The sequence below is a fragment of the Tamandua tetradactyla genome, chromosome 21 (genome assembly GCF_023851605.1).
Source record: "Tamandua tetradactyla isolate mTamTet1 chromosome 21, mTamTet1.pri, whole genome shotgun sequence".
Lineage (NCBI taxonomy): Eukaryota > Metazoa > Chordata > Mammalia > Pilosa > Myrmecophagidae > Tamandua > Tamandua tetradactyla.
Genome location: NC_135347.1, coordinates 57611389 through 57623424, shown reverse-complemented (window position 1 = coordinate 57623424; position 12036 = coordinate 57611389). Strand labels below are relative to the sequence as shown.

At 36.5% G+C, this 12036-nt stretch overlaps 1 protein-coding gene across 5 annotated transcripts in view; it reads right to left on the bottom strand.

Annotated features, from left to right (window-relative positions):
• GFM2 (GTP dependent ribosome recycling factor mitochondrial 2) overlaps positions 1-11993 on the bottom strand; it is a 70366-nt gene extending 58373 nt beyond the window's left edge. The window contains exons 1-5 of one of the 5 annotated variants that reach the window (XM_077139456.1): positions 11829-11993; positions 7006-7085; positions 4975-5059; positions 2617-2674; positions 2069-2166 (exon numbers count right to left, since the gene is read on the bottom strand). In XM_077139456.1, the coding sequence (XP_076995571.1) occupies positions 2069-2166; positions 2617-2674; positions 4975-5059; positions 7006-7068 (304 nt within the window). In that variant the 5' untranslated portion in view covers positions 7069-7085; positions 11829-11993. The other 4 variants (XM_077139453.1, XM_077139454.1, XM_077139455.1 and 1 more) reach the window with 4 other exon arrangements.
• Positions 11994-12036: the final 43 nt, after the last annotated feature.

Genomic DNA, 12036 nt, shown 5'->3' with positions numbered 1-12036 from the left:
AAACTTAATCCTATTAGAAAGTTTGCTCAAGTTACTCTGCAGGAAAATTCTTGAATTCTTGAATTATACATTTTATTCTAATTCATAGACAAATTTGAAACACCCAATCTTTACCATGTAAAATCTAAGAAAAAAGTTATCATGGCCTACCATTACATTAGCACTAGGGCCCCAAACTGCTAGCTAGTTTTCCCATATCAGATGTGTGCGTGTTTGTATAAAAAAAAACATACAGCAATTTAAGCACCAACGAGGGGAAATAACAGGATTTGTCAGCAACCCAGAAGAATTAAAAAATTTTAAGAACTGTATTAGTGTTGCCAGTTAGTTACAACATGATTACCAAAGAGAGCAAACACTAATAAGGAGACAAATATCAAATAACTAACAAAAAGTTATAAATGAGGCAGTAAGTTTTTAAAACACATTTGATAATAGCAAGGTCCTTCAGTAGGATAAACATCTTTATTTCCTATGATCTCTTTATGTTTACTCATAATCCTGGATCAGCAAGCTCTGCCACAATTTGGGTAGTTCCAGCTCTATGGCCAAACCAGAAGAGGACTGAAAGATAATTTTAACGTTGCCTAGGCTTGCCCCATGTGGATCTTCACTTCAGGACACCAAGTGGGGATATGAGGAAAAGATTCTCATCAGATTTGTGACATAAGAAAGGAAGCCTAATAATGCTCCATGTTTCCTTGTCATATCCCCATTTATGTAGCAGTGATTCTATTAATCTAATAAATCTATGAGAAATTAAGGTGTTCATTAATTTAAGAACTTATCATCATGAAGATTCTAAACCTTGGTGTTCTTTTCCTCTATAAATATTATATTAAGTCGCAGAGAATTCCAGGCACCCAGAGCAATGGTTCTCAACTGGGTTGTATATCAAAATCACCGTGGAGCTTTAATACAGACATTAAGGTCATATTTAAAACCTATTGAATCTTAGTTTCCAGAGCAGGGAAGAGCATCATTATTTAGAAACAAAACAAAACTACACTAAAAACTAAACAAAAACACAGCACCATAGGGAAATCAAAGTGCATGCCTGGTTAAGAATCCCATATTTTGAGAAGTTATAATTAAAAAATAAATTTAATGTTTGTGTTTATATATTGTTTATCAATAAAAATATTTTTAAAAAAAGGTAACTAAGAAAAAGCCGAGGTTGAATGCTCATTGCCCCCTTATGCTTTTTGTATTACTAAAATAATAGCATAGTTAATCGTTTGAGAAGCATAAATAAATGTGCACACTAAAAGACTGAAACAAATACAATAATAAAAATAGCTACCATTTTAAATAAAAATTAAATAAATTTAAAAACTTAAATACTACTGTATTGTGGGTTCAACATTAATGAAATATTTTCTTCCTCTGCAGGAGAATTTGACCTCTGGTTAACTTTCCAATTATTTTCTCCTAAAACGTGCTAACAGAGATAGGTGAAATAAGTTGCTAAGCAATATATCTTACGGAAAAATTAACTCAATCACTAAACTTCATCTGAATTGGGAAGAACTATAATAGAATTACAAATACCTAATGAACACACACAGCTTTGGGCTTCCCTGAATGGAGTATGGCATGTCCCGAGTGAGGCACCTGGAAGTTCTGCCTACAGGGCTATGATGGGGTGTATATTCTGTGGGCATGACTCTTCTAAGCCCTAGATGTAAATCTTGGTATCCAACTCCTAAGCTATCTTTTTTCTTTTTCTTTCTTTCTTTTTTTGGGGGGGTGGGGTGGGGCATGGCTAAAAGAAAACAGTTCCCAGAAAGGCATGTGGACTGCTAAAGGATTCTTAAAGCTGGTCTGCTAGTAAATAATCCTATATCCTTCTGGCTAGACTAATGCCAAAAGTGTTCTGAGTATGAACGTTTAGGCGAATCTATGAAAATGTTTTGATGGGTGTGCAACTACCTTATCTTAATGTTGTGGTTTAGATACCAATGCCTCCATGGCATACTCAAGGTCTCTAGGCTGATTTCTTAATCGAAATGTTTTCCAAAGCTACGTCTGCTAATGAGGGTTGGGGACAGGAGGAATCCATTCTAACCTCCCAGTGATCTTGTGTATCCAGAATAATACAATATTCTTTCTGTGGTAGTAGTTTTGCCTGCATCAATATGAGCCATAATTCCAATATTACGGATTCTGTTTAAAACAAAAAAAAACATGCATTATGAAATGGGCATTACTAAAATTTTAAAACCAAAATATCAGTTTTGTACAAATTTAAAAGCGGATTAGGAGTTCTATAGTTTATATAATGGTGTAAACATCAGAAAAATGGAACACACATTTAGAGTATGCCCTACCACATTACTCTGACAAAACAGCAAATAACAAATGAGGTAACTATAATCTTGAGAATATATTACATTTATTTCTATGAACTATGCACTGTTGCTATATTAAAAATTTTTAGGATTGAATTGAAAAAAGAAAACAGTTTTAAGATACATACCAACATCTATTTATAATTACACACAAAGTAACAGAAATTATAGCATTCTTTAATAACACTGCATCAAGTCCATAAAAGAGAGCTTGTAACTTTTCATAGCAGCCAATAGAAAAGACTGTATCAATGATAGTACTTACTTAGCCATAGGAGGATTGATGACAGAATGAAGAGATTTGATATCATTGCCTGTTAAGACTAATGTAAAGAAGTTTAATAACTTTTAAGCAAATATTATAATTTCAAATAAAGTAAAAACCAAGCTAATTAAAACTCTCATTCATTTAAAATCTGTTTTCCTACAATCTATAAAAGGCTATGGATGTAATCTAACTCAATCTATCTGCATAGATCATTTGAACAAGTGAAATACAGGGAGCCTAGAACAAGAAAGAGGTTCTTTAATCCTGTATAGATTATTGTATGCCTGGATACATCCTAGAATATATTAAGCAGATGATCAAAAAGTATTGGCAATGGGGCGGGCCGCGGTGGCTCAGCGGGCAAAGTGCTTGCCTGCCATGCCGGAGGACCTCGGTTCGATTCCCGGCCCCAGCCCATGTAAAAAACAAACAAACAAACAAAATACAATAAAACAAGAAAATGTTTAAAGATGTTTCCCTTTCTTCCTTCCATCCTTCCTTCCTTCTCTCTGTCTTTCCTTCCCTTCCTCCCTCTCTCTTTAAAAAAAAAAAAAAAAAAAAAAAAAAAAAAAAAAGTATTGGCAAAGTCCCCTGAGGGATGGGAGAAAGAATATGGAACCATTAAACCTTACCATCAGGGAATCCCTTGATATTTTGTCAAATTTTAGGGACACCCAAATCAAAAGGCCATGCTCTCGATCCTGACGCTTACTCTTGTGAAGCTTATGTAGGTAGCAGAGAAGCTTAGACTACCTATAGGTATAGAGGTAAATCAGTTGTCTTAAATTTCTATAATAACCCAAGAGTTTTATTATATTTTATAAACTTCATAGCTATTTGAGAATTCAAAGATAATCTATACTGTTACAGTTAAAGTATACTGCTACAATTAAGGTCACATGGGCAGAAACTAGAAACCTAAGCACATACCAATAATGCACATTAAGTTCACTTGTCCTTGCAAGTCAACAGCCAATCAGTATTTCTCACTTTATTATTCTCACGTGAAAAAGATGGCAATTGGAACAGAATTAAACTAGTTGGAGTCTACTCTAAGCTTGCTTACTTCAAATTCAAGAAGTATTTTCAGAATTAGAGTAGTCAGCTGCTCAGCCAAACAGCTTTTAATAGGCATATACCTAACCTAAAATATCCATGATAAATATCTAACTAAATTACTTTTTAAAATCTTACAAAAATTATTCTGGTAAATCTCTGGCAGAAAACACGTCTGTATAAAAACCAGAAAAAGACCAGAAACTAAATATTTACAGCAAGATCACTTTACAAACAGACTTGTAACTGAGAAGTTAGGATTTAAGGGATGATTATGATTACTGAATCATTATATGGATATTCCTTTTTACTTTCTGGTATATTAGATAGAAGGAAATAACTGAAATCTTTGAAGTATAATCCAGCTGCACTGATCTCTGATAATGATTGTACAACCTTTATCTTTGTTTCCTGTGACTAACCTTCATTTATACCCATTTATCTGGTTGTCTGACTTTAGCGTCTTCTGATCACTAAAGACAGTCCCTAATGTTTATTAATGAAAGGTCTTCGGTCAGCCCAGAACTAACCTATTCCAAGTCCAAAGTTATCTTGACAGTCAAAGCTGGATCTACCCAAAATGGGCCCCGCTGACATTTTGTCATAAGCTACAAGTCACTTATATCTCATTATACTATTAAAAATCACACCCTACATCATATTAAGGCCATCATTTTCTTATTTATGTTCTGTGACTAAGCATGTAATCAATCTGCGCCATGTATAATAATCAGATCACCTCTAATCACATCATTTGGAGTCAGTGTGCTCATTATCCTAAAACTTGCCCATCTTTTAATACTATAAAACTATCAAAATTACTGCAGTTCAGGGAGACAGAATTTTGGACCAATAGGCCATCCAATCTCCTGCTTGCTACCTAGAAATGAACTCTTTCTCTAGGAAACCCAGTGTCTCAGGAATTGGTCATTTGAGCACATCAGGCAGAAAAACTCACTGCCTTGTGGGGTAACAGACTCGCTAAGTTTCTGAGCCAGCCACTAAAGCCACCACCCCTTTCCTTTGCTCATTAGCATGTACAACAGACGAGGAGCACACTAAACTGATACTTCCCTCCTGGCTTCCATCACAGCACTCTGGTCCACAGTTTACTTCTAGCAGATTACTCACACAGTAGTCTTCAGAAAACAGCCAAGAAATAAAAAGGAGCTACTCTTTACAAAATGGCTAGAGATTCCAGTTCAAGGGAGATGTTTGCAAACAAAAGAAAGGAGAAAGAGAAAGAAAAGCAAGCAAGCAAGAAGTTTGAGTAAAATGAGAAGAATTTAGCATTTGTACCTGGTAGAGAACTGTAATTTCTTCCAAGAAGAATATGCGGCTTTAATCTTTTAAAATTTGCTCTGATGTTACAGCAACACATATACTAGTGAAGAGAAAGAAATGTGACAATTTCATTTTAACATTGTATAAATGGCTTAAAAACTGACAACCCAAAGTTATACTACAGAGAAGAATAAGGATAAAATTAATACAGATTTAATATTTTGAGCTAATACTAAAGGAACGGTTCTTCCAGACTGGTAGCATTAGCATTATGAAGGAACTTGCTTGAAATAAAAATTTTAAGACCCTGCCCCAGACCTACTTAATCAGAAACTCTGAGGATACGGCCGATTTTTAAGAAGCCCTCCCAGTGATTCTGATGACTAAAGTTTGAGAACCTTTGCCCTAAGGTTTAGATAACAGGAAAGGTATTCAGAATAGTTAAGTAAGGCCCACTCACTCTGGATATTTCTTGGTTCTCCTCCACAACCACTTAGAGTTGCTTGGAGGCTTATGACAGTAGCTGCATATTAGAATCACCCGGAAGGCTTTTTAGGTTTACATATATGGGTGGGAAGAGCGGAGAAGGATTAGAGAAACTGGGCCTGGCATTGTTACAAGTTCCCAGGTATCTTCAATGTAGCCTCACAAATGAGAATCAATGACTCTGAGCAGGCCTGCTTAAGCCCAAACCTACCTTTCACTCCAGCTGCTTCCCTTACCATCTCCTAATGTTCCAAATTAGAAGCTGAATGTTTTCCAGCCCGATTTAATCCTACCACTAGATGTACTTTTTTTTTTTTTTTCTGCATGGGCAGGCACCGGGAATCGAACCCAGGTCTCCAGCATGGCAGGCAAGAGCTCTGCCTGCTGAGCCACTGTGGCCCCCCCCCCAAATACATATTTAATGACTACCAACATATTAAGAATTGTTTTGGTTAGTGCATATAATGATTTTGTCTACCACAATCTGCTTTTGTTATTTTGTAGAACGCGTGCCTGTATGGTCTATATTATTTCTACATTAGGTACCAAGTTTCTGGCAATGATACACTATTATTCTAAGAAAATATTTCAAGAGACTTAAGGTTATTTAAATCTTCACTGCATAATGACTGAGTCAGAAGACCCCAGTATCTACCTGCAACAGAGTGTACAATCTAAGTATGAGCAATTAAAATACTGAAGAAAATCTATGCAATTCCTTTAGTCACTTAAGACTTCAAAATAAAATACAGAAAGATATATCCTTCAAAATGCTACACAGGTGATTTTAAAGTAGGAAAAATGAGTTTATAAACTAATGTCAAGAAATGCTCTTCTTGGTTACAGATTCTCCCATACTCCCTCGCTGTTAAGAAACCATTGAAGAAAAAGAGAAATGGCCGAGACAAACTTTAATTTCTCACTCAACTGTAAATAATAAACAGCATAATTTTATTTGAGGTTAATATCTCTAAAGTATATTGCAGGTGTGACATTTACAAAACAATTTACAGTGTTTTGGAGGGGCTTCAGGAACAGACCACACCTTAGAGACTAGACTACACTCCTGAAATAGTGTCCAAGAAGTTAGCTTCCAACAGGTCTCCAGATGACCAAAAGTAGTTTTATTATACCAACCACTGCATGATGATCTGTTATAGCTTGACATTAATTGAAAAGGAACTTTATCTTATAGGAGTCTCAAACTGTGAATACCAATAACATATGAGTACAAAGCACATTTTTAGTTAGCTGTTTAAATATGTGCATTAAGTGCCGCTATTATTAGGAGATCGAGTTCCCCACTTCCAAAAGGATGCTGCAGCATCTTAGTACTCCATGAACACAGCACTTCATGTTATAATTTTTAAAGGTACTTTCTTGTTAAATTTCTTATTAAATTAATACAATTTATTTTAAGTTAGCTTGCCTTGGGAAAGTGGGGAATGATTTTATTAGTCCTGACTATCAACTAAGTTTGGAATCAAAAGGTGATGAAATACAGGAGGATTTTTTGGAATTGAGGTTGTTGAAGTACTTTAATTTACAAGAAAAGCTTACAGTAATGTGTAATCTGGATATTTTGTGATGCTTCACTGCAATTATCCTCAAGTTGGACAACATCTTGGTCCTCTAAACTGCTATTCTATGAAAAAAGAAACATACACAATTATAAAACTGCATTTATGTATTACATGTCAGTAAGGCATTTGTAACTAAGGCATATGTAACACATATGGTAAAAACTAATGTATTTTAAAAAGTAGGAGCAATATATTTGCTATCAAAAACTCAATAATCATTCAGAAAATGAAGATTCCACTTAAATATGAGAAACGATTCTCAAGCTTAAAAGTGTTCAACACACTAATTCTTAAAAAAGATATGGAGATACTATAGAAACATTATGGAGAGGCTGGAGAAACAGACTTAACCACAAAAAATATATCACAACATCAAAAATGCGCTTTTATGTAAATGCATATAGAATATAGAAAGGTAAGCAGCTACATGTCAACAATGGTAACTTCTCACTAGTATAATTTTATCTGTATATTCTGATTCTCTACCATAAACATTTAAAAAATAGAATTATGTAAAAAAATACACAAAAGCAAGTCCTCTATCTCTATTGATTATAGACACTAAATATCTATAGTTTAAAATCAGTTAATAAATATTCACTTAAGTTTCAAATATAATGCAAAAGCTATGGGAAAGACACAAAACACCTGAGCCTGGTTGGGGAATGACAGGTAATGTCAAAACACTGAACTCCATGTTATGGGAGAGGCCCTGTAAAACTCACTATCCCTCCAAAACCTGTTCCTTTTTATATAACACAGATAAGATAGAAACATTCACTATCCCCACTTAAGAAGTCATGAAAATTTTTCAGATTTTATTTCCTAAATATAACTTGAATCCATTCCCTCTTCTTCACTCCCAATGCCCAAGTTCAGGGCTTCATCATCTCTCTCCAGTTACCTCTGTTAATAGACATTTGCCCCTTGTTCCTATAACCCATGATTGCCAACCATCTGGCAACGATTTGGTTTGTCACAACTGGGGGGCGGGGAAGGGAACTGTATGGGTACATAGTGGGTAGAGACCAGGAAGGCTGCTAAACATCCTACAATGCACAGGACAACCCTCCACAACAAAGAATTATCTGGTCCAAAATGTCGGCAGTGCCAAGGCTGAGAAATCCTGCAATCCTCATAAAGTGATTTTCAAAGTATGACCTGCAGCACTCTCAAGTTGAAACCCTTTCAGAGGGTCTGAGAGGTCAAAACTATTTTCATAATAACACTAAGATCATAAATGCCTTTTCACTACATGGACATGTGGTGGGCAAACAGCTAGCAACGTAGCATGACTCTAGGTAGAGGCACCAAAATGTACTAGCAATCATTATATTCTTCACCACCAAGCACCTGCAGTAAAAAAAAATAGTTTCACTTAGGAATGTTCTTAAAGAAGCAGTAAAATTTATTTTATTAAATCTCAACCCTTGAGAACACATGTTTTTAAAGAGATGGTGTGAGAGAATGGGAAGGACACACAGATGTCATTTGACTGTGCTGCAAGTGAATTCATGGTATTTGCATGACTACCACTTTCATTTGAAAGATCAACAGACTAACAAACCATGTTATTCAGACTCCTATATATAGCATTTTCTTTAAAACTAACCAATTAAGGCTGTACTTCAAAGAGTGCAACTGACAGCATTTATTGCCAGTGATAAATTTCAAGCTTTCAAAAAAAATTTAGGATTTTCAAAAACTGAGATCTGCCTTTGTGAGTTTCAATTTACCACTACTTACAGACTTTTCTAAAAAGATTGGTGGTAATATTCGTCAATGTGATTATTTAATACTGTACAATGAAATGTGTCAATGTTTAAAAGGGATGTATATCTCAGTCAACCACACTTTTCCAAGTGCTCATGCATGGGTAAAAGATCCATTCTGAAGTAGACAAATGGAATTTAACATAAAGTACAAAAAGTTCACTAATATGATTTGAGCCCATATTGTAATTAACCTTTAAGCAAGTACACTTGTCAAAGTTTGGTATAGTATCTAAGAAGTTTATCCACAATTTTCTGAAAAGATATTAAAATAGTCTTTCTTTTTCCAACTACATGTCTGGGTAAGGCTTAATTTTCTTCATATACTTCATTCGCCCCTCCCCAAAATAGCATAATAGATTGAACACAGAGGTGGCAGCTGTTTTCTATTAAACTAAACATTAAAGAGACTTTCAAAACTGTAAAACAATGTCACTCTTCAAATTAAATTGTTTTATTTTGGAAAATACAGTTAATTTTCATAAAAATATATGAACTTCTAATGGGTTTATTATTTTTCAAATGAATTAATAAATACTTAAAAATTTACTCGGTTTTACTTTCTAATATTTAAATATTAGATATAATTGATGAATTTTTCATTATAAAATTTAATTCTGACTTAAGTTCTAAAATAAGACATTTCATCTCTATTTTAAATTTAGTTCTAGCTATTAACTTCATTCAAGAAAAAAGTTTGTCAAATTAACACTGATTTGCTAAAAATGAAAATGCTCAGTAGTTAAGAATATACTCTAAAATCTAGGTCAACTGGACTGATAAAGCACCCTCCCATTTCCTTGCTCCTCTAACATTTACTGGAGCAACACAAGCACTCGGTTATTAGAAATACAAAAATGAGCAGTAACACGTGGTTCCCAACCACAAGAAAAATGTTGGCTTTAAAAATTGTAGACTATCTCCTGCATATCACAAAAGACAAACAGCTCATTCAGAATATTTTTTGCAACTACCACTGCACTGTTTTTCCTCTTTAACAAAAATTAGCTTGATTCTCTTACTATACACAACCAATTTATAAGGAGCTCCCACATTCTCCTAGTTGATCACTTCTAATCTTATCTGCAGCAATAAATACAATCTAATCTTTCATACAGATCAGAGGTACATTTTTATGCTTCCAGTTGCCAAAATTGAAAGACTGGGTACCTAGTATAGTGATAATAGCCAAACTGGGCTACTAAGATGTACACAAGATGTAATTCTTTTAAAGAGAGCTTTTTTTTGTTGGTGTGATCTGTTTGGTTCATTTTTTTATCCCAAAATCAGAACTGAAAGTAAGAACAAATGACAAACATAGACAACCAATCACAATGGCTCTACATTTTATACAAATCAAGATATGACCATAGCTTAATCTTAAAAACTTCATTTTTCTATTTCTATTTTATTCTGATTCAGAATTAAAAAGGGCATTAGTTGCTTCAAGAATTATAAATGAAAAATCTGATGAGTTCACAATTAAATCTACTGTATCAAAATTTTCCATAAATTGAAAGACCTACAACTACAAGCAATAATACAGATAACCTCAAATATGAAGCTAACTAAACCAATAAGCAAACCAGTTTTCAAATTGTGGTTCCAGTTAGGTAAAGTAAAAAATGGGCAAAACTATGTTGCTAGAAGTCTCCATAGTGGTTATTCTTGGGAGTCATGATGGCTGGAAAGAGGTTGAGGAGGGCTTTTGGGGATACAGGTTACTGTGATTTCTTGATCTGGTTGCTGTTTACATGGGTTTGTTCAGCACATGAAAACCCAATAAAACATACAAATACAGTAATACAGTTTCTTCCTATACATTATACTTTAATAAAAAGTTTTATAAAAACTCTCCATAAACCCGATCACAACACAAATGTCAGGCAGGCACATTTTTATGTGTATGGTATCGTGTAAAGACCAGACTAGGCTTTATAGTCAAAGGACTTGGTGGAGTCCCAAGTCTTCTGTGATTTTGGATGATACTTAAAAATCCGAGCATCAGTCTTCTCATCTATCACATCACAGAACAGAATTAAATACACTTATTCATTCATTCAACAAGAACTGTAATTGAGTTTTCATCACTGCTTTCTAGATGATGGGGTTCAGGCAGTGGACATAAGACAAAAATCTGTGCCCGTACACTGTCTATATCCTAGTCAGGGAACAGGGAATGCATATAATAAACAAAATAAATAAATGCTGGCACTGTATCTCCTACGGCAATAGTGCTTTCGAGACAAATTAAGCAGGAAGGGGAGACTGGGGCAGCTGCAACTGTGTGAGGAGCTCAAGGAAGGTCTCACGAACAAGCTGGCGTGTTTAAGCAATGACGTAAAGCAGGTGAGAGGACACCTGAGGGAAGTATACTACAGGCAGTGGCAGTACCTAAGTCAGTGTACCTAGAAATACACAACTGCTAGTTAGCATTATTTCTGGCTTTAAAGAAAGCCGTAAGATCACATAAGAGGGTGCCTCACATTCAAGCGCTAAGGCTTTGGGAGATGAAAATTTGGCTCTTGGTACGACTATTTTTGCTCCACCATAACTGAACCACATTCCAAACTGCGGGGTATTAAGGGAACTTCCGTGACCGCGCAATAAAAAGAGAAAACGGAGAGTTTCCCTAGTCAGAAGTTCTTTCTTGCAGCGAATTCCTTCCTTCGCGGCGCCGGGGCCCACCAAACCCAGCTCCCACTCAGCACTTGCCCAGCGCCTCAAAGGGCCCAGGGATTTCTGGGGTTCACCCTGCACCTCCAGGACAGCAGCACGCCACCTTTAACTTGTCCGGCATTTCAGGCCTGCTGTGCTACTTCCCTACGCGGTCAGTTTGGCTCCCGCGTCCCTTCGATCGTGCGCACATCACACGGAGTGACTGAAGGTGACCGGCTCGCTCTGGCTAACGTCGGCGGGAAAAGCCCATCACCCGGGCAGGCGCAGGGGCACGCGGGCCGGGGGGCCGGGCCGCCGGGAGTGTCGGTGCCCAGCGCGGGACGCGGTGGAAGTACCCCAGGTCACGTACCCCAGGACGGCTTTTCCCGGCCGGGCCGGTGGGCGCGAGAGACGCGGGGCTGTCAAAACCCGCCACGGTCTCCTCTCGTCCGCAGTCCCCGGGCGCACGACCTCACCACCCCGTCAGGCACGTCAACTTGCCTTTCCCCCTCCTAGGCCGCCGCGCCGCGCCACTTCCGGGGGTGCACCCACCAAATGCCGCCGGCCAGCAACTTCCG